The following is a 20,406-nucleotide window of genomic DNA, read 5'->3' as shown; positions in this document are numbered from 1 at the left end:
ACATATCACTGAACATGGTGCCATCTAGTGGATTCTCACGAATAACGGGCACAAATAATGGATTTCACATTTCCTTATGACTACCATTCATTTTAAAGTAGCTATAATCGAGACACGAAGCAACTAGAGACATGGTAAAGTTGTACTCTATACGAATATTGTAAACCATTGAAATATGTTAAGAAATGTAAACGTGATTGTGCTTTTAATGCCGAAAAAGCGTAGCTCTCCTATTGGTTCAGTGGGCTTTTAGTGCACTGTTGCCCTCACCAATATGGCGGCGCCATTGACGTATCGCAGCAGCAGAGCAAAGCGGCCATATCTAGTTATATATATATATCTATATATATCTATATATATATATTTATGCTGATGTTGACCCGATTGGTTGACGCGTATGTCTGTCAGCGAGCGTGGTCCTGGCGTCATCTGTCAGCGCGAGATCTTCGGACGAGCACGTGAAAAACATGAGAACGTTAAAAATCTTAACAACAGATTGAATCTGTATTGAACACACAAAGTGACGTAATTTAACAAAAACATCGCGAAGAGTACAACCTGAGGAAAGAGGTCGTGCTAAAACTTCAAGACATCAGCGACTGTTCGTAAAAGAACGAACAAACAAACAAATAAATAAATAAAGGAAAGCGATGGAGAATCCCGAAGAGTTACTGCAGCTGCACGAGGATGAGGAGATCATCGAAGTCATTGATCTGAGTGACACGGAACACACCGCAGGTAATATGTGTGTTAATGCGATTTGAGGTGACGTATGTGTGTGTCCATGTTGTGTGTTTTGAGGTGACGTGTGTGTGTACTTGTATATATGGTTTACGAAACACAAATGTGTATTATGACATGTGTACAACAACGTAAACATGGTCTTCGTAAACCACACAACTTAGTAACGTTATGTGAGTGTCGTGCGTATTGAGGTGACGTGTTTGTGTTGATTTCGTGAGTTGTGTGTGTTTAGATGATCTGGCAGATGAACTGGAGGATGTGGATGTTGCTGATGCTGAACACATGAATGATGATGGTGGATGGGAGACAGAAGATGAGATGGAGTCTGAGCAGGATGAAAGTGAACTTACTTTCTCCAAACACACTGGTAACACACGCACGCACGCACGCACGCACGCACGCACGCACGCACGCACGCACGCACACACACACACACTCTCCAGCATGTGTGTTGAAGTGTTAACATTCATTGATGATGTTTTTTGTTTGGTTGTGCAGGTTCAGTGTTCTGCGTTGCTTTAGATCCGGTCAGTAACACTCTGGCTGTGACTGGTGGAGAGGACGACCGGGCTTACGTGTGGACCGTGTGCGATGGAGACGTGCTGTTTGAATGCACCGGTTTGTACCTGTTTTCACGTGCCTTTCACGAACACACAGTCTACATCAAAATACACCAACACTAAGCTGATTCCTTCCTCCTCAGGTCATAAAGATTCAGTCACGTGTGCAGCGTTCAGCTGTGACTCGAGCCTGGTGGCGTCCGGTGATATGAGCGGTCTCATTAAAGTCTGGAGAGTGGAGAGCAAGGAAGAGATCTGGTCTTTTGAAGTCGGAGACCTGGAGGTGAGTTTGATGTTCGTGGAGATCGCCTCACACAGCTCCTGGTGAAGGTTTAATGTGCTGCTGGGATTTTTCAGTGGTTGGAGTGGCACCCGTGCGCTCCGGTTCTGCTGGCCGGCACGGCCGATGGAAACATGTGGATGTGGAAGATACCAAGCGGAGAGTGCAAGACCTTTCAAGGGCCCAACTGCCAGGCCACTAGTGGAAAAATTCTTCCTGACGGTGAGATTTTTAAGAGTCTTTAAGCTGTGGATGTCTTCTCTTTCACTGTGCTTTAAAACTAGATTTCTTTAATACAGGAAAGAGAGCAGTTGTGGGATATGAGGATGGAAGTTTACGTCTATGGGACCTAAAACAAGGCAACACTATATATGTTATCAAAGGTGAATTATTATCTCCTGTATGTCTTGGAAACACTGCGTAAATGCCAGATGTGTCACGGAAAATGAGATCAGGTATCTTTTTTCATGTTCTTTAGAGTTTATGTCCACACCAGTGGCAACAGTGTTTACACCTTGAGCTACTAAGGAGTCTCTATTAGTAATAGTTGTTACTTTAAGCGTTGCACGTCACGTGTGGTGTGGGCACAGAGTAACATTTCAGGGGGTTTTATAGGTCAGAAGTTCTTTTTAGTTGTTGTTAACGTACGTTTTTGGCCATGTGATCTCGTGTTTAATACAATAATAAATACTGGTATAAAAGTGATGAAGAAAGCCATTGGTGAACGCTTATCGAGTAATCCAGTATTTTGTAGAGGAGGTGAAAATGACCAGTGAAAACAGTTTACATATGGAGTTTGAAGTGTCAACATTCTGAATCTAAACACTCTTGATATTCACAATTGTTTGTTTGTAAAGAATGAAAAGCACTACATACAGTGAGGGAAATAAGTATTTGATCCCCTGCTGATTTTGTAAGTTTGCCTACTTACAAACAAATGAAGGGTCTATAATTTTATGGTGGGTTTATTTTAACTGATAGACACAGAATATTAAAAAAAATCAGGGGAAAAAATGTTATATAAAGGTTATAAATTGATTTGCATTTCAGTCAGTGAAATAAGTATTTGATCCCCAAGCAAAACATAACTTTGTACTTTGTGGAGAAACCCTTGTTGGCAAGCACAGAGGTCAGACATTTCTGATAGTTGGTCACCAGGTTTGCACATGTGTCCGGATACATTTAGTCCACTCCTCTGTCAATCTTTAAGGTTTCTTGGCTGTCGCTCAGCAAATTGGAGTTTTAGCCTCCTTCACAGAGGTTCTATAGGACTAGGGTCTAGAGACTGGCTAGGACATTTAATGTGCTTCTCCTTAAGCCACTATTTGGTTGTCTTGGCAATATGTTTTGCGTCTTTGTCATGTTAAAGGCTCATCCATGACCCATCTTCAGTGACCTAGTTAAGGGGAGGAGGTTCTCGTCCAAGATTTTACGGTACATGGGCCCGTCCCTCAGCCCCTCAATGCGGTGAAGTCATCCTGTATACCTGTAGCAGAGAAAAAGCCCTAAAGCAGAATGTTTCCAACACTGTGCTTCTCTGTAGACATGATGTTCTTGGGCTCATAGTCAGCATTTCTCTCCCTCCAAACACAGGAGTCCATTTTGGTCTCACAGCAGTGCCAGCACTTTCGCCAAAGCCTTTTCTGAATCATTTTTATGTTCATTGTCAAACTTAAGACGAGCCAGGCGGGCCTTCTTGGGCAGGAGGACCTTGCGGGTGCTTCAGGATTTCAGTCTACTGTGGCATAGCGTGTTACCAATGTGTTACCAATGTTTTGCTTGCTAACTGTGTTCCCAACTGTCTTGAAATCATTAACAGGCTTCTTCCGTGTAGTTCTGGGCTGATCTTTAACATTTCTCATGATCATCTTTACCCCATTGGGGAAATATTGCAGGGAGCTCCAGAACAAGGGCATTTGATAGTTATTTTGTATATCTTCTATTTCCAAATAATCACACCAACAGTTGTCTCCTTCTCACCAAGCTTCTGTCTGTAGCCTATTCAAGGTTTGTGCAGGTCTCCAATCTTGTCGCTGACATCCTTTAAAACCTATTTGGTCTGGACCATGGTGTTGGAGAGGTTGAACTGGAAGATACAGATTCTGTTGGCAGGCATCTTTTATATACATAACAAGCTGATTTAGGAGTACTTTCTTAAAGTGACAGGACTAATCTGTGGTCCATATAGGCACATAACCAATCTGTGGAGCCAGAATTCTTGCTAGTTGGTAGGGGATCAAATACTTATTTCACTGACTGAAATGCAAATCAATTTATAACCTTTATATAACATTTTTTCCCCTGATTTTTTTTAATATTCTGTGTCTATCAGTTAAAATAAACCCACCATAAAAATTATAGACCCTTCATTTGTTTGTAAGTAGGCAAACTTACAAAATCAGCAGGGGATCAAATACTTATTTCCCTCATTGTAAATCTGCCAAAGAGAAGTCAAATGTGTGTGTTGTTTGCCCAGGTCATGAGGGTCACCGGGGGGCTCTGACATCGATGGCGTGCAGTAAAGACGGATCTCTGGTTCTGAGCGGGTCTGTGGACGGCCATGCCAAACTCATCAGCACATCCACAGGAAAGGTGAGCAGTTACACCGTGTCTACACCGGACACGGTGCGACACATGGCTAGTTCTCATGGGATTGTCGCGCCGCATCGCGCCACTCCAGTGTGGACAAATTTTTAAATTATAATGGGTTCTAATTCGTTCTATTGTCTCTTGTCGCGCCGCCTCCGGTGTAGACACGGTGTCACAGTTGTGAGGAATATGAATGTAGTTTCATTGAAAAGGGATTGATGTGTAGCCCAAGGTCACTTGTATAATATTTATTTGAGAAAATGTAAGAAAGTGTAGACGTGATGCTTGCGTATATGTTTATGTTTTAGGTTGTGTTCTCGTTTAACAATGACATCGGTGAAGCAAAAGATTTGGGGTCAGAAGAGGAATGTCACTCTGTGGAATCTGTGGGCTTTTGTAATGTGTAAGTAAAATAAAGCACACGGACAGATGATCTCGTGAGGTTCGAGCAGTGATGTGACCCTTTTTTCAGTTTGCCTCTGATCGCTGTTGGCTATCTGGACGGCACTCTGGCCATTTTTGATGTGAACACACAGAGTCTCAGACATCGCTGTAAGCATGAGGTAAAAGTCTACATTCATCCCTTCAGATGAGACCTGATTGTGGATCAGTGTAGTCCTTGACAAAGTTGGTTGTATGTTGTGTGTCAGGTTGGGATAGTTCACCTGCAGTGGGAAGAGTCATCTGCAGTGGTTTCCACAGGTAATCTGGCTGGTGTTGTCACTCTCTGGGACGCTCGATCTGGAGTCATGATGTCAGAGTATCGTGGCCACTCTGCCGAGATCCTTGACTTTGTGCTCAACAGGTTGGTCTGGTTAAAGCGAGAGCTCAGTCGATGGTAATGTCAATGTTTCAGCTGAAATGTTACAGAGCTCTTCTGAACATTGCTTCAAAAAGCTGTCGATCGAACAAGCAGTTGTTTTTTTATGTTTAGGGTGTTTTTCAAAAAAGGGTTATTTTTTCCAGAAAAGAAATATGTTATTCTACATCGTTCCTAATGCTCCAGTGAATGTATGAGAACTAGTGCTGTCAAAAAGAAAGTGTTAACGCATGGAATTAAATTTTTCAGATTAACGTGTTAAAAATATTTAACGCAATAAACGCAGCATCTGTTTTTCTGTCATTCTTTTTCTATCCTTACTAGGGGTGTGACGAGATTTCGTGGCGTCTCGCGAGAACACAATTTCCTTAACAATTGCCATGATGGAGTTCTGGGCTCAAAATTGTGACAATTTTAGTAGCATATGCTCCCTAAATTTTATCTGTGCGACCTCAAAATATATTTGGTAGCATTTGTGTAGGGTGCACATTTTGTTGTGGTGCGACCTGTTTTCATTACGGCACAGAACACGCTAATAACTGCACAAAGTATGTGCGTGCTGTGAGCTACAGTGACCGGCCGGGCCATTCATAGACAAACTACGAGTGTTCAGTCAGTGGAGGAAGAAAGATTGACAGTGTGATATGATCGCCACCTCTGCTAACACCAGCACTATGCAAAATCATATAGAGAAAACAAGCACAGCTCTTTACTAAAAGTTGCATCTGTTAAGAAAACCAAGCATACATTTTGTGCAATTATTGCCTGTCATTTGAGTTTGTGACAAAACTTTTTGCAGTGTTTCCATATTGTTTATTACTGCATAATATAATTCATTAAAATAGAAGTTTAATGTGTTTAATGTGTTTCACTTTTTTTTGCATTTTGTGTTAAGGTGAATAAAAGACTATTTTCCCCTATATAATTAATCATTGAGGATTTCTTTTAAAAAGTCTCGTTCTTGTGAACCCAGTCTTGTGTCTCGTCACACCCCTAATCGTTACATTATATGATCACGCTCCTATTCATGTAAAGGCTTTTAAACAATTTAAGCACGATTTAAAATTTGAGATTTGGTTGCTTTGACACGTCCAGTATAGACAGACATCTTCTAGCTGGGCAGAACGGAAAATCTCTGTCAGACAGCGCACCATCTTTCGTGCTTGAATGACCAAGCCCATTTTGTCAAGTGTCTTCGTAAGCACAGACTTCTATGAGTAAAATAAAAGTTGTAAATGAATGCTTAGAGTTGGGAACTGCGTCAGATCTGCATCTAGCACTAATGTTAATCGAAGAACTAAAGAAAAGAAGAATTCAGTGTGTTTTGTAGCTTTAATGAGAATTCTTCTGTATTAAATGTAGAATTTAGCAGTAAAGACTGTAAAGTGTTTGAGAACTTTCAATTTCTGTATATTTACAAAATGTTAGAAAGTTGGAAGGGCACATACTATATGAAATTGTAAAGGGCTTGCAAAGATTGTTTAAAGTTCATTTAAATTAAACGTTTTTTAAAGGCCAAGGAATGTTAAAATTGATAGCTTTCAATTTTACTTCAATGTTAAATGGCAAGAATTAATGTTAAAATCAAGAAAAAATAAGTTTATAGATACATCAGTAGTAGTACTGATATCCGTGATACTGTTTTTCATTCATAAAATGATGGCATTAAAGATATATGAAAATAGACTGTCTTTATGTTCTTTCTACATTCATTTGGAGATTAAATGTGAAATTATTAGAATCTACAAGTATATTGTAAAACATTAATGTCATGTAAAAGTAATCGCGATTAAATCCCAATAAAATGTGTGATTAATTTTTTAATCAATTGACAGCACTAATGGGAACCCTGATGTCATGTAATCTTATTATAAGACTTTTGTTCTATTGTAAGACCTACCAGTCACAGACATAAAAAAAATGTTTTGTCATTTTGTGTTAAAGGTGCGATGAAGTGGTGTTGTTTATTGTTTTATACTGTTGTATGAGGTCTACTTATGACGTTCGCGTGGTTTTTACATTCAAAATCATCAAAATCAATAAGTAATAGGCTATTTTCTACCCAGGTTTTGAGGCCAGTTCTGCAAACGCTCGGTTTTAATGGGCATGCCGCATTGAAGACACTTGGAAGTAAACGCCCACCGCTTTGATTGGATAGCAGTTTGCGTAGTTGGAGCCTTCTGTGAATTTGGTTCGAGACGTAACGTTAGGTTACACATTAGTAATGATGGGAATTATGATTCATTTGAGTGATTCGTTCTTTTTCAGTTCGTTCACCAAAATGATTTGTTCAGATTCGTTCACTTATTCGTTCAGTGACCATTTCTATAATACGCCAGCAGGTGGCGAAAAAGAGTTGTTTTATGTCAACGAACATATTAATGGACGTATAAACTGATTACAGGCTTTATTAAAATGTGTGTCTCTGATCTACTCATTAAATAAATAAAATAAATCTAAATAAGTGGTTCAGATGACAAACGCACAAGGTTTTTCTGCATAATTTAAAAGTTAATTGTTTGGTCATTTACACATTCATAAATCTGGGATTATGTTAAACGTAAAGTTTATGTATTTTAAATAAACAAGCGTGCAAAGTAGCCTACCTGTAACTGCGCTTTGCATCCGCTTTCTGCTGATTGCTGAACGAGACTCACATGCTAAATGACCGACCTACCCTGTACACTCTCGTTGATTTCGTTCATGAACGACATGTACCAGTTCAATTCGTTCACGAATGAGATGTATCTCTCTCGTTCAGACTCAACAGCGACTTGGTCAGTGTGGGCGTATTCGTTCAGTGGAAGATCTAATCAATTACATGTCCCTTCACAGCCGGAACTGGAATGCTATTTGCTGACGTGATGCGAATGAGAGCTAACCAATACTTTTTTGTTTTTCAGTTTTTAGAGAAGACTAAACGTAATGAAGTTGTTTTTATTTGAAAGAAGAATAAATGATACAAAATGCACCCAAAACACCTGTGCTTGCAGTACAATAACTGAGTAAACAGGGCTTGACATTTTCCATGCAATAAAAATGACATCATTTGTCTTTGTTACATTTAACCATCAGAGCTTGCATTATTTTATTATTTTCGTAAGGATCTTTACATTGTGTCCGTTTCTGTACTTGTTGAAAAAGAGACCTCATCTTTCATTTCGTTTACGAGTGAGAAGTAACAGCTCGTTCACGAATGAGAATCAGCGGGTCCTTTCGTTCACTTACGAATGATATGACTGATCGTTCATTTCGTTCATGAACGAGAATCAGCGGGTCTCGTTCAGACTCTAACACAGGCTCGTTCAGTGAAGGGCGTATTCGTTCAGTACATTCAACCAATCATATGCTCTGTCAAAGCTCACTCTCGAACGCCAATGGCTTGTGCTTTAGACACTCTTTTAAGCCAAGACGCTCTGTGCTCGAGGGAGAGATTTCAGTGAACGAGAAATATGAGTCATTGCATTTCGTGAACGAGAACGATTCGTTCACTTAAAAGATTTGTTCAAGAAGAACGATTCGTTCACGAACGAAACATCACTACACATTAGCACCATTCACATTTTTCGCAGGGCATTAGTATTATCTGGAGACCTCCTGTGATTTATAAATGATCTCCCCACATCTGTATTTCATGTGACACATTCGCGGATGTGATGGCAAGGCTTTGCGTATAATTTGTATAGCCTATATTTGTATTGCGTTAAATGATATATGACCGTACCTGTCAGCATTTGAGACCCGTGATCGCAAAGCCGACAAAAGATCACCGCGATCGCGAACCGGACAGAAGATCACCGCGATCGCGGGTCTCAAATGTTACGAGTTTCCGTGATAAATAAACAAACGGGAGACTCCCGGTAACTCATGGATATGACCCAGCTCCCAAAATAATACCAAAACACTTCAAACAGCCTCCATTATTCGCAAACGGTGGATAAAACCTTGAAAAATGATATATGAGCCTGCCAAATCACAGAGATCCCGATTCGCACGGGCTTAAGATCACAGACAACCTCTGCAATTAATACAAATGACTAGAGGTCCCCAGGTAATACTAATCTCGTGCGAATAGTGCTCAGGGCACATCAAGCGATCTCTAACAAAGCAATAGAGACGCATAGTACAAACATGTTTTACTCACATAAGATTGCTGCGCCATTCCTATCGGATCCAATATTGACGGCACAGACAGCACTGCTTTTTAATTCGACCTGTGCCTTGTTCACGAAGGAATCCTCGGAGAAATTAAACGAACAAACGCTCCATGTTTTTCCCACATGAGCTGGAACATCTTTAAAAATAAACTTTAACCCCGCATTCCTAATATCGGAATCCGAAGGAAGGTTATGCGGCGACTGTATTCTTCTACAACCTGGGATGGCACAATATTTAGCTATCTTTAACGGCATGTTTGTTTATTGCTTGCTCGCTCTATCTGGTTCCGCACCACTGGTTCTGTCATGCGCGAACCAGTGGGTGGGGCTAGAGAAGTAGTCATTGATATTTTTCTTTGGAGGCGGTGTTCAACCTATCAATGTCGTCACAGATAGGTGCATTCCAGAACCTGGCATTCGCTGGGCCTGGTGTCAATAACAGATGTAATCTCAGTAACAAGGGCGTTTTCAGTTCTGACACTTACATGATGTTCGCGTGAATACGATTCCCTCTTATATAACAAAAGCTCAGGTTAAAATTGTGATTTTAATTCTTCGCCCCTTTAAAGTAGATGATAAAGTTTTGAAAAGAATTCTTTGGTGCTACTGTTCAAATCAGTGTCTATTCTTACATACACATGCTTGGCTTTTTTAATATGTTCTTCATCTGTCTTAAACCGTCTTCTTGCGCTGTGCTCTTCTCATCCACAGAGAGGCGTCAGCAGTTGTGACTGCGGGAGGAGACCATAAAGCCAAAGTTTTTTGTCTGCAGAGACCGGACCGTTAGAGCTGAACCACTTCCAGCTATAAAGCACAGAATCAAGACTTTATAGTCTGACAGCTGGACTGTTTGTCCTCTCTTGTTTAAAGTGACACACACACACGGATGTGGCATGGAGTTGTAAAGAAACAAGGTGTTTCGTCAGTCTGCGCAAGCGTTACAGTGAATGTGCCGTTAGATTTCAGTTTCATTACAGACTCTTCAACTGACCGGCCAGATCATCTGGGTTGTTTAAATAGTTGTTTGCATTTTGAATCTGTGATGTCATGACTCTGTTTGCTGGTGGAGAAACAAGAAATAAACCAGGTTTAATTCTGTCAACACAAATCTTCTTTCTGATACCCATCTATCGTTCTTCATTATCTACATACTGTTGGGTTAAACAATTGCAGTAGGAGTTGAAGTAGGAATGGTTCATATATTTGCTTAATCACATGGAACATTTAAACATCTGGGGCCTCATGTACGAAGACTTGCGTTGATTCCATACTAAAACATTGCATACGGACAAAGCTGTAAATGTGCGTATGCACAAAAAAACTCACGGCAGACATGAAGTTGGCGTGGAAGAATGCACATTCTCACGTTAATTTCACTGTTAGTACATCCGACCGTGAGCGTGAAAGCTGGCGTACGCAAAGTTTTGCGCTCTGGGTTCGGGTGGGTTCGCTCTGGATTTGGTGGGGGGGATGGGGTTTGCGCTCTGGGTTCGGGTGGGGGCTTTCGGTAGGAACTGGCGAGCTTGGAGCCCGCTCCTCAGACAACATGCCAAATACGCATACCATTTTCTAGCCTTGCTCTATTGTTATCATCTGCATTAGGTGAACTCGTGAAATTGCCTTCACGTGTGTTTAAAAAGTGCTGATTTGGGTTAAACCTAACCAAAACAGCCTACACACCTTATCACAACTTTACTATTTACCAAAGAATTTCTTTAAACTAAGGAGAAATGTATTGTTAATGTTCGTTTAGAAAAAAACCTCCCAAAAATACCCTTCTCTAACTACAGTTGGATTTCTGCCCTGATACTGTTTACATGTAAGCTTACAGTTTTGGACATAAGAGAATGCACAAAATCTGGAAAAATGTAATGGTGCGTTAGGAGAGTAAGGCCCGGTTTCACAGACACGGTTTAGCTAAACCCCTGACTTTGCCTTAGTTGAATTAAGATATTTATGTCGCTTTTATAAAAATGCCTTAGGAGAATATATTACTGGTGTGCATCTTGAGACAAAACAATGGCACTGATATATTTAAAGACATTTCTAGGCAAGTTATATTCAGTTAAGACAGATCACACATTCATTTTAGTCTGGAACTAGCCTGAAGCCTTTTCTGCGAAACCGGGCCTAAGATTTGGTCTTTTTCTTAACAGATTGCTCCTTATTTCCGTTAGCTAGTCTCACACACAACATACATTATCACAGGAATTTGTGTGTCGTCACTATACATAATATATCCTAGTATTTTTTCACTTACTGTCCTTTCATTCAAAGGTTGTTTATTGCGAACGTGTTTTGGTTCGTGTCATATGTAAACGTATGCCAGTGGTTTTGTCTAAACTGATGTCAGTGTAGTTTTTATTACGGCTGTTTAATGTGCACTGGTTAGTGTACACTTCCCCTTCAGATGCATCTGTCTGCTTTCTCTCCTCGATAGATGACTTTACTCCCCCTCACAGCAGTCGAAAGTCTTTGAATCCTGACTGCTTTGAGAGAACAAGACGCTTGTGTTAGACAGCCAGATAAAATGCATCTGCTTCATTGTTTCCATGGGGGAAAAACCTGAAAGGCTTTAGCTTTTTGAATCAACCCTTTTTAAGGAAAAAGGTACGTTTGTTTGGCTATTTATGAAATAGATATATTTTTTAAGAAATTGCTGTCTGGCACAGCTGTGGTGAATTTACAGCTGTGATTCGCATTCATGAATGTTACAGACTCTACAAGATAACAGTCTACTCACATTTGTAATATAATGATATTGATACTGGCATTTAAAGTGTCTGTTGTTATTTTATAGACTAAAACAAGAATGCTTATGTGAGATGAAAAATGAAGTGTAGCAAGCAACTACACACAAATTTTCTTTTCAAACAAATTACAACAGGAATTCACTGCTTTGCATAAAGGTAAAATAACAACAGGTGTTCTTGTACCTCAAATGTAGATCATTGTGTTAATAAACTCAAAGGTCATAATCTATATGATCAAAATCTATAACTTGAATGCACTGCATAAATGCCAAATGCAATGTAATGTATACATCAGGATTTCTATTACACTCATAGGACTAAACGTGATTATTGAATTTCTCGTCTTCACTTTAAGAAAAATGTGATGGTTGTAACACACGAGCATAAGTAGAACTGTAGTCTCAGCAGTAAAATGTATTAACACATTTTTATAAAGGTTTCCATTGTAAGGGCTACACAGTAAACACATTTTTACCAAATGTAAACATGATTGACAGCACCCTGGAGAGTCTCTGAAGAGAGATCTTTTGTTTTGGGCATGTAACTTCACCCTTTCCAAAAGGTATTTTGGGTATTTTTGGCTGAATGAAATGATATAGATTCAACTCAAAGATGAATGATTTGCTTTGATTCTGGTGTATTGCTACATAAACATTATACAATTAACTAAACTTTTGAGCATAAAAACAGGTTTTCTTAGTCTTTTGTTGTGGTCCTTAATACTCAATGTGTAAATTTATAACAAGATCATCTTATAATTCTATTGTGAATATTGCAGTTTATGGAGAAAATACACAGCAGGACGACTTCAACATTTGACCTGCAATTCCCTAAAAGCCAAGTAACCTTAACACAATTTTGGATTTTAGGCATTTTATTACAATAAAATAATGTAATATTAACTCAATGCAGAATTCTGTTGCCATAACACACTCTTGCTTGTGTGATGTTAGTACAACAATTTAATGCAGAGGTGTTATGTATATAAATAAGTGAGGTAATACCAGGGAGTGTCTCAAAAACAATGAAATGTAAACTTCGCTCTGTATCGTGCCTAATAACATCCATTAAAGGGATAGTTCACCCAAAAATAAACATTCTGTCATCATTTACTCACCCTCAGATTGTTCCTAACCTGTATAAATTTCTTCTGCTAAACACAAAGGAATTGGGAAGAATGTCATTAACCGAACAGATCTCATCCCCCATTGACTCCCATAGTATTATTTTCTCTACTGTGACAGTAAATGGGGGACAGTAAATGTTTGGTCACTAATATTCTACCAAATATCTTCCTTTGTGTTTAGCAGAACAAAGAAATATATACAGGTTCGGAACAACTTGAGGGCGAGTAAATGGTGACAGAAGTTTCATTTTTGGATGAACTATCCTGAACTGAACTGTAGACAAGGAACTAGTGATGTGTTCTTTATTGTTCAGAAATGTTTTGTACATGTGTCACTATGTGTCAAATCAAAGTGCATTTGGATCTCCCTCTTTTCTTCACACAGCTATCACTCCTCTTACAATGCTGGTTTGCTGTGGGCAGTTGTGGCGATGGCTGTGGTGACGCGAAACGACAGTGATGTGGAGGCGCAGTTGATCTACGCTGTCACGCTTCCCTTCTCCTGTGCCATAGTCTTCTTCAACACGCTCCTCATTCTGGGCATCACATGCAGCCGTCAACTTCACAATTCGCAACATTATTTCTTCTTAAGCCTTCTGGTTGCTGACCTGTGCACAGGTGTGGCCCTTCCCTTCATACCCTGGATGGGTCTAAATCGTCCTCTCAGCTTCTCGGCCTGCCTGCTGGTGCACATCTTTCCCAACTTCATCTTCCTGGCCTTCCTCTTTCACTTGGTGCTGGTGCACTACGAGCGATATCAGAGTATTGTTAACCCTCTGCGGCGGGGTCAACTTTGGCTACATCGCCGGTTCTCACTGACTCTGCTTGCCGTGTGGATGCTGCCATTGCTGTTTGCATTGTTGCCTGCTTTTGGCTGGAATAACAGGGCTGTTCATTCATGCTGTCCAGGACTGAACAGCTCGCAACATTTAAACTGTGCAGTGTCGTCTGGAGGTGGTTGCTGTTCTTACCGCAACATCTTTCCAGATGCTTTCATCTTTTTGGAGGTATACGGTCTACTAGCACCTGCCGTCCTTTCCATTGCCGCCATGACATGTCATGTGCTGTGGATCACAGGAGAACAGCTAAGGGGCATTCGACGTCTGCAGCGTGGTGTAGCGAACAAGCAATGCCGAAGAAGAATGGACATGCGTTATGCTTGCTGCGTGGCAGCCATTTCTTTTGCCTTTCTGACTTGCTGGGTCCCTTATATTGTTTACACCCATATGGGCATGACATTTTTGCTTAGCCAGGGGCAAAGGAAAAGTCGAACTTGCCACATCGTACTGTCCTGTACTGGAGTTGGGGGCATGGCGGTGGTGCCCCTCCTTTTGGGACTTGCCAACAGGGAGTACACAGATCCAGCCAGAAAACTGTTTCGTAAACTGTGGTACCACTGCAGAAATACAAATGTGCAAATGGACACTACCCTGTGGGTCTGTCATAGTTAATGTGATTAAAAACGTACTTCATTCCTAATTTTAAAATGGTAATTACAACCATACGTTTTAAGAAATTGTATGTTGGGTTTTATTGTCATCCTTTCCATAACAATGGCTGTTTGATTTGAAGCCAATTTTCTTGATGCCAATAACAAAATAAGAAGAACCTGTGCTGTGCTGTGATGTGTTGCGTGTGCTTGGTTTACAGCATGCACACAGATATGCATTTTCTCTTTCAAACTCGAATCGATGGTTGTACGAAAAATTAACTTACAATTTGTTAATTTGACAGCCTCTATTTATTAGGGTGTTTTGAGTAAATGGTTAAAAGAAGTAGGCAAGGGATGTGGGATTGGCTGTGGAACATTAAGGTAAACCAACATGGTAGCTGATAATATTTGTCATTGTCCAAGAGGTTCACATTCAGTTTTGATTCACATCTCCCATTCCTGTCAATCTGTTTTTCCCACTTGAGTTGTGTTTTGAAAAACACAAACTTTAAAAATACACCTGGGGCCTCATGTATAAAATGTTGCATAGAAACCATCCTAAATTTGATTTTACGATAATTTCTCGGTTTTTCAAGTGCGTATGTGTGATTCATAGAACGCACGTTCGCACCGAAAACGTGTGTACGCCTCTCTATCAGATGTAAAATCAATAAATCGCAAATGATCGTGAAATTGCACGCAGCTGAACAGTTTCAGATTTCCACCTTTTAATGATTTAATGTCAAGGATATATGAAAGAGCACCTGTCAACGTCCAAATCCTATACAAGCAGCAAGAATGACTTATATTTTCAAAAACCTCCGGCACTCAGGCAAGCAAAAGTGCATAATGTCTGCTCAGACCCTGACGTGGTGCTAAGCACTTTTCCACGTCAAAGTCCGTTTTTATAAATATGAACGTTGCTGTGGATTTTTGCGCACGCTTTACGATCAAATCTGTGCGTACACACGTTTTATAAATGAGGCCCCTGATCTATTTTACTTCTGTGGTTCTAAATTGATAGAGTGACAATTTTGTTTCATAGTAAAAACAGTTTACAACTTATTGGCCATCACAAAAGCAGAGAAATTAAATGTTGGGGAGAGGTTGCAGATTTCTGGAGTGTTGCCCTGTAAAAGAAAGATCAATGTAGTGAATCGAGTTTTCAGATTTGTGCCATTTTCTTTCAGATGCCCTGAGCGTGATTAGCTTATTATATTAACCTCCAGAGATCTAGGCCTGGTTTCATAGATGAGGCTTAAAACTAGTCCCGGACTAAAATCAATGTTTGAGCTGTCTTAACTGACAATAAATTGCCCTGACATATTTTCTTAAAATATACCAGTGCCATTGTTTTGTCTAAAGATGCACATCAGTAATATTTTTTTCAAATACATTTTTATATAAATATCCTTATTTAACTAAGGCATCATTCTTTTGCTTAAGTTAAGCCTTGTTTGTGAAACCTGGCCCCAGAGTCTGACACTGAACTGGTGGGAGGAGAGAAAAAAGACTCAGACCCTTGCCCTGCATTGAACACCCTACACCCATAGCGTCTGTGTGTCAAATTTAATGTAAGATGTACTTTACTGCCCCGAACTGTAAAAATAATAATCTGCCTACTTGAAAAGCATTACCCTAATAACCATAAACAGCACTGCAACATCATGATTTAGTAAAGCAAGTGGCTTTTTTACATGTATAATAACTGTAAAAATTGTATTAAAGGGGCGATGAATTAATATCACAATTTTAACCCGAGCTTTTGTTATATAAGAGGGAATCGTATTCACGCGAACATCATGTAAGTGTCAGAACTGAAAACGCCCTTGTTACTGAGATTACATCTGTTATTGACACCAGGCCCAGCGAATGCCAGGTTCTGGAATGCACCTATCTAAGACAATGATAGGTTGAACACCGCCTCCAAAGAAAAATATCAATGACTACTTCTCTAGCCCCGCCCACTGGTTCGCGCATGACAGAACCAGTGGCGCGGAACCAGATAGAGCGAGCAAGCAATAAACAAACATGCCGTTAAAGATAGCTAAATATTGTGCCATCCCAGGTTGTGGAAGAATACAGTCGCTGCATAACCTTCCTTCGGATTCCGATATTAGGAATGCGGGGTTAAAGTTTATTTTTAAAGATGTTCCAGCTCATGTGGTAAAAACATGGAGCGTTTGTTTGTTTCATTTCTCCGAGGATTCCTTCGTGAACAAGGCACTGGATTTGTAGAGAGAGACTAAAATTAAAAAGCAGTGCTGTGCCATCCATATCGGATCCGATAGGAATGGCGCAGCAATCTTATGTGAGTAAAACATTTTTGTACTATGCGTCACTATTGCTTTGTTATTGATCGCTTGATCTGTGCAGAGGTTGTCTGTGATCTTAAAGCGACAACGAGCAACTTTTTGACCTAAAATAATGTCTCTAAAATTATTTAAGTGGTAGGTCAACTTTTAACTGGATGAATTTTACTGCCGTTGCTACCTAAGCAGCCTCCTATCGGCTGAAATTGCACTTGTAACTTTAGTGTTCAGGCCGGTACAAGCCCCGCCTATCCCCTGCTTTACGGCATACGTCACATTTTACTCGTAGCCTGGGAGAAGTTAGCGAACAGCAGAGCTAACAGTAAGACGAAACGAACCAAAACATCACCATAGCAGAGCCAGCCAAAAAAAACAAAGAGGGTTTTGTCGGAGGAAGCAAAGAAAAGAAAGCGAGAGAGTGATCGGACATGAGGCCGGTCACAAATCAATATTGGACGGGCTTACACTCGGTGGCGCGAGCAGCAAGAGGCAACAGGTTGCAAAATGGATGGAGACCTAGCGGTCCTGCTCCTGGATTTGTGAGTGTTATTTGTACCTTTTTTGTTACTGTCCTGTACTTTTGAACGTATTTGCTATTAGTCTGTGTCTTTGGCGCACCACCGGTTCACACTAGCTGAGAGATAATATAGAGATAAATAGCAGGGCAATGTTGGCTTGCTCACCGGGAGACTGCATTTATTCATTTAATTATTTATTACTGTAGATATTATTTATTAGAATGATCTTGCTTGGTCTAAACACCATGCACTGTGCTGTGTTTTACCTCCCTGTGTTTTTCTTATTTTCTCCTGTAAAGCTGCTTTGGAACAATGCACATTGTGAAAAGCGCTATATAAATAAAATGGAAATAATATATGGTTGCCGGTGTCGATAGCTAGCATGTTGTCGTGTCTCGTCATGAATGTGTGTAGTGTTTGTAAATGAAGACAAAAAAACCACAATAAACGTGTTGTGGTAAAAAGTAGCAGATTTTTTAGTTTAGACCAGTAAACCGCGTAAATGTTGAACAGTTCAGTCATTGAGTAGGCTAATGTTGTCGTTATATTTATATACATTCTATGCTCTGTTTTCATAGCGTATCTGGGTCCGTCGGCTGCCAGCGGGAAATCTTTGCGACAGTTTTTAAGACACTGTAAACAGAAAATTCCGCTTATCAACCATGTGGGGCAACAGTGAGCAGAAGTTGCTCGCTTTCGCTTTAAGCCCTCTTTAAATCTCTGTGATTTGGCAGGCTCATATATAATTTTTCAAGGTTTTATCCAACGTTTGCGAATAATGGAGGCTGTTTGAAGTGTTTTGGTATTATTTCGGGTGCTGGGTGATATCCATAAGTTACCGGGAGTCTCCCGTTTGTTTATTTATCATGGAAACTCGCGTAACATTTGAGACCCACGATCGCAGTGATCTTTTGTCAGGTTCGCGATCACGGGTCTCAAATGCTGACAGGTACGGTCATATATCATTAAACGCAATACAACTATAGGCTATACAAACTACACGCAGAGCCTTGCCATCACATCCACGAATGCGTCACATGAAATACTGATGTGGGGAGGTCATTTATAAATCACAGGAGGTCTCCAGATAATACTAATTCCCTGCGAAAACTGTGAATGGTGCTAATGTGTAGTGATGGGTCATTCTTGAACGATTCGTTCATTTTGAACGAATCTTTAATGTGACTCGGGAAGAACGAGTCGTCTCGGGGAGTGATTCGTCCAGTCGCGCATGTGCATTGCGCAACATTCTATGGGTCCTGTGACAAAAGAACGAATGACTCGAACCCGAAGACTCGAGAGGTGAACTAATCAATTCTCTTTCCGGCTCAGACGGCATTGGTAAAGCGTAGGGGGCTGTCACGTGATGAACGAACGACTCGAACCCGAAGACTCGAGAGGTGAACTAATCAATTCTCTTTCCGGCTCAGACTGCATTTGTTTATCTTACAAAGCGGTCACGTCGTGAACGAACGAGTCAAACCCGAGGACTTGTCAGATAAGAGGTGTGGTGAGCTAATCATAGACTAAAGACCCAGGTAAACAATGAATTAATCTTTTCTGTTTCTTATAGCATTATAGTTTTGTATTGTTTGTAATGTGATCAACGTTTGCATAAGTAGTAGATGTGTTAGGAAAGTAACATGTAACATTTTAATTATATTTTGCTAAAATGAACGAAATTAACGATATGACTCGAAAAAAGATTCGTTCATTTTGCTGAATGAGACTCAAAGGTCTGAGTCAGTAAAATGATCCGAACTTCCCATCACTACTAATGTGTAACCTAACGTTACGTCTCGAACCAAATTCACAGAAGGCTCCAACTACGCAAACTGCTATCTAATCAAAGCAGTGGGCGTTTACTTCCAAGTGTCTTCAATGCGGCACGCCCATTAAAACCGAGCGTTTGCAGAACTGGCCTCAAAACCTGGGTAGAAAATAGCCTATTACTTATTGATTTTGATGATTTTGAATGTAAAAACCACGCGAACGTCATAAGTAGACCTCGTACAACAGTATAAAAAAATAAACAACACCACTTCATCGCACCTTTAACTTACATCCAGGCTTAAGTCTCAAAATCTAAAATAAAACTATACTAAAACATACATAATAAAAATATTAAAAGTTAACTTTCTAAACATCCCTAACATTCAGACTTGGTATTTGACATGCCCCATAATGTTTTTTTAAACATCACATGAATGGATTTCTTTGTATTGTTCTGCATCTCATCCTGTTTCACATTGACAAAAGGAGAAAAACAAATGTATTGTTGAAGAGAAACAGATCAGGCCAGTGGACAGGTCTAGATAAATGTGTGGAGGATATGTATGAGCTTGTCTTGAAGTTCTGTATGGAGAGAGAGACAGGCTGTGTTTGGAAATAGTCCATCATAGTGAAATGCATTCCAGAATGTTCCTGTTGCTATAGCACACACAATAGCTTTATTAGTTAGCTTTTCTAGTTTATTAGTTGTTACCAAGAGCACAACATTTTGCTAGGAAATACAAAATAAAAATTTAACAATTGAAATATTCTGTATTATAATATATGACCCACACTTTATATTGGTTTATATTCACTCACACACACAAGGTTAAAGATTTTATGACTTCAAGATGAGTAGACCACATCAGCCTTGATAATCTGTGTGTACAATAGTAAATATTTAAAGGAAAATATACAACTTGAAACTGGAATACAAAACCAGGAATACGTTGATGCCACAATCGCTGCAGTTTCTTTAAAGCTTATTCAACTGTTTCATAATGTATTAACTTTGGACATGGTCAACCAGTAAATGTTCAACATTCAATCATTTAATCAATTCACATTTATTTTAATAGCTCTTTTTACAATACATATTATTTAAAAGCAGCTTTACTGAAAATGCATGTTATCATTTATAGTGATCTGTTACCAAATCTAATCAAATCCCTTTATTGTCACTCAACCATATACACAAATGCAACAGTAGGTGAAAAACTTGGGTGCAGTTCCGACCAATATGGCAGTATGACAGATTACAAGTAACAAAGAAGTACAAAACTTTACAGTAGACATTTCTTGTACACATTTACACAGTAAACATTTCTGTAAAAGTGTTAGA

General features: G+C 39.8%; 2 protein-coding genes across 4 annotated transcripts; both read left to right on the top strand.

The window, feature by feature from the left end:
• The first annotated feature begins 402 nt into the window (after positions 1-402).
• On the top strand, positions 403-10,246 carry aamp (angio-associated, migratory cell protein). 3 transcript variants are annotated; one of them, XM_057338357.1, is made up of 11 exons: positions 404-738; positions 977-1,111; positions 1,243-1,362; positions 1,448-1,587; positions 1,662-1,806; positions 1,884-1,967; positions 4,061-4,176; positions 4,482-4,576; positions 4,646-4,736; positions 4,824-4,978; positions 9,862-10,246. In XM_057338357.1, exons 1-11 carry the CDS (start codon positions 651-653, stop codon positions 9,935-9,937), a joined length of 1,245 nt encoding a protein of 414 aa, XP_057194340.1. In that variant the 5' UTR covers positions 404-650; the 3' UTR covers positions 9,938-10,246. The 3 variants fall into 3 exon arrangements, with proteins under 3 accessions (XP_057194341.1, XP_057194340.1, XP_057194342.1); XM_057338359.1 differs by having other exon boundaries at positions 638-738; positions 963-1,111; positions 9,862-10,245; XM_057338358.1 differs by lacking the exon at positions 1,884-1,967 and having other exon boundaries at positions 403-738.
• A 175-nt stretch (positions 10,247-10,421) lies between these two features.
• On the top strand, positions 10,422-16,700 carry LOC130556977 (G-protein coupled bile acid receptor 1). The gene is made up of 2 exons (XM_057338360.1): positions 10,422-11,760; positions 13,415-16,700. The coding sequence occupies exon 2, from the start codon at positions 13,461-13,463 to the stop codon at positions 14,478-14,480; it is 1,020 nt and encodes a 339-aa protein (XP_057194343.1). The 5' UTR covers positions 10,422-11,760; positions 13,415-13,460; the 3' UTR covers positions 14,481-16,700.
• The last annotated feature ends 3,706 nt before the right edge of the window (positions 16,701-20,406 follow it).

The sequence above is a fragment of the Triplophysa rosa genome, linkage group LG7 (genome assembly GCF_024868665.1).
Source record: "Triplophysa rosa linkage group LG7, Trosa_1v2, whole genome shotgun sequence".
Taxonomy (NCBI): Eukaryota; Metazoa; Chordata; class Actinopteri; order Cypriniformes; family Nemacheilidae; genus Triplophysa; species Triplophysa rosa.
The sequence above is the reverse complement of the archived record's forward strand: the minus strand, read 5'-3'. Positions and strand labels throughout refer to the sequence as shown.

Bases quoted from the DNA above. Each gene is read 5' to 3' on its own strand.
- aamp (XM_057338357.1), top strand. From the start codon at position 651: ATGGAGAATCCCGAAGAGTTACTGCAGCTGCACGAGGATGAGGAGATC. The intron at 739-976 runs GTAATATGTGTG...GTGTGTGTTTAG, and splicing joins TGACACGGAACACACCGCAG to ATGATCTGGCAGATGAACTG. The intron at 1,807-1,883 runs GTGAGATTTTTA...TCTTTAATACAG, and splicing joins TGGAAAAATTCTTCCTGACG to GAAAGAGAGCAGTTGTGGGA.
- LOC130556977 (XM_057338360.1), top strand. From the start codon at position 13,461: ATGGCTGTGGTGACGCGAAACGACAGTGATGTGGAGGCGCAGTTGATC.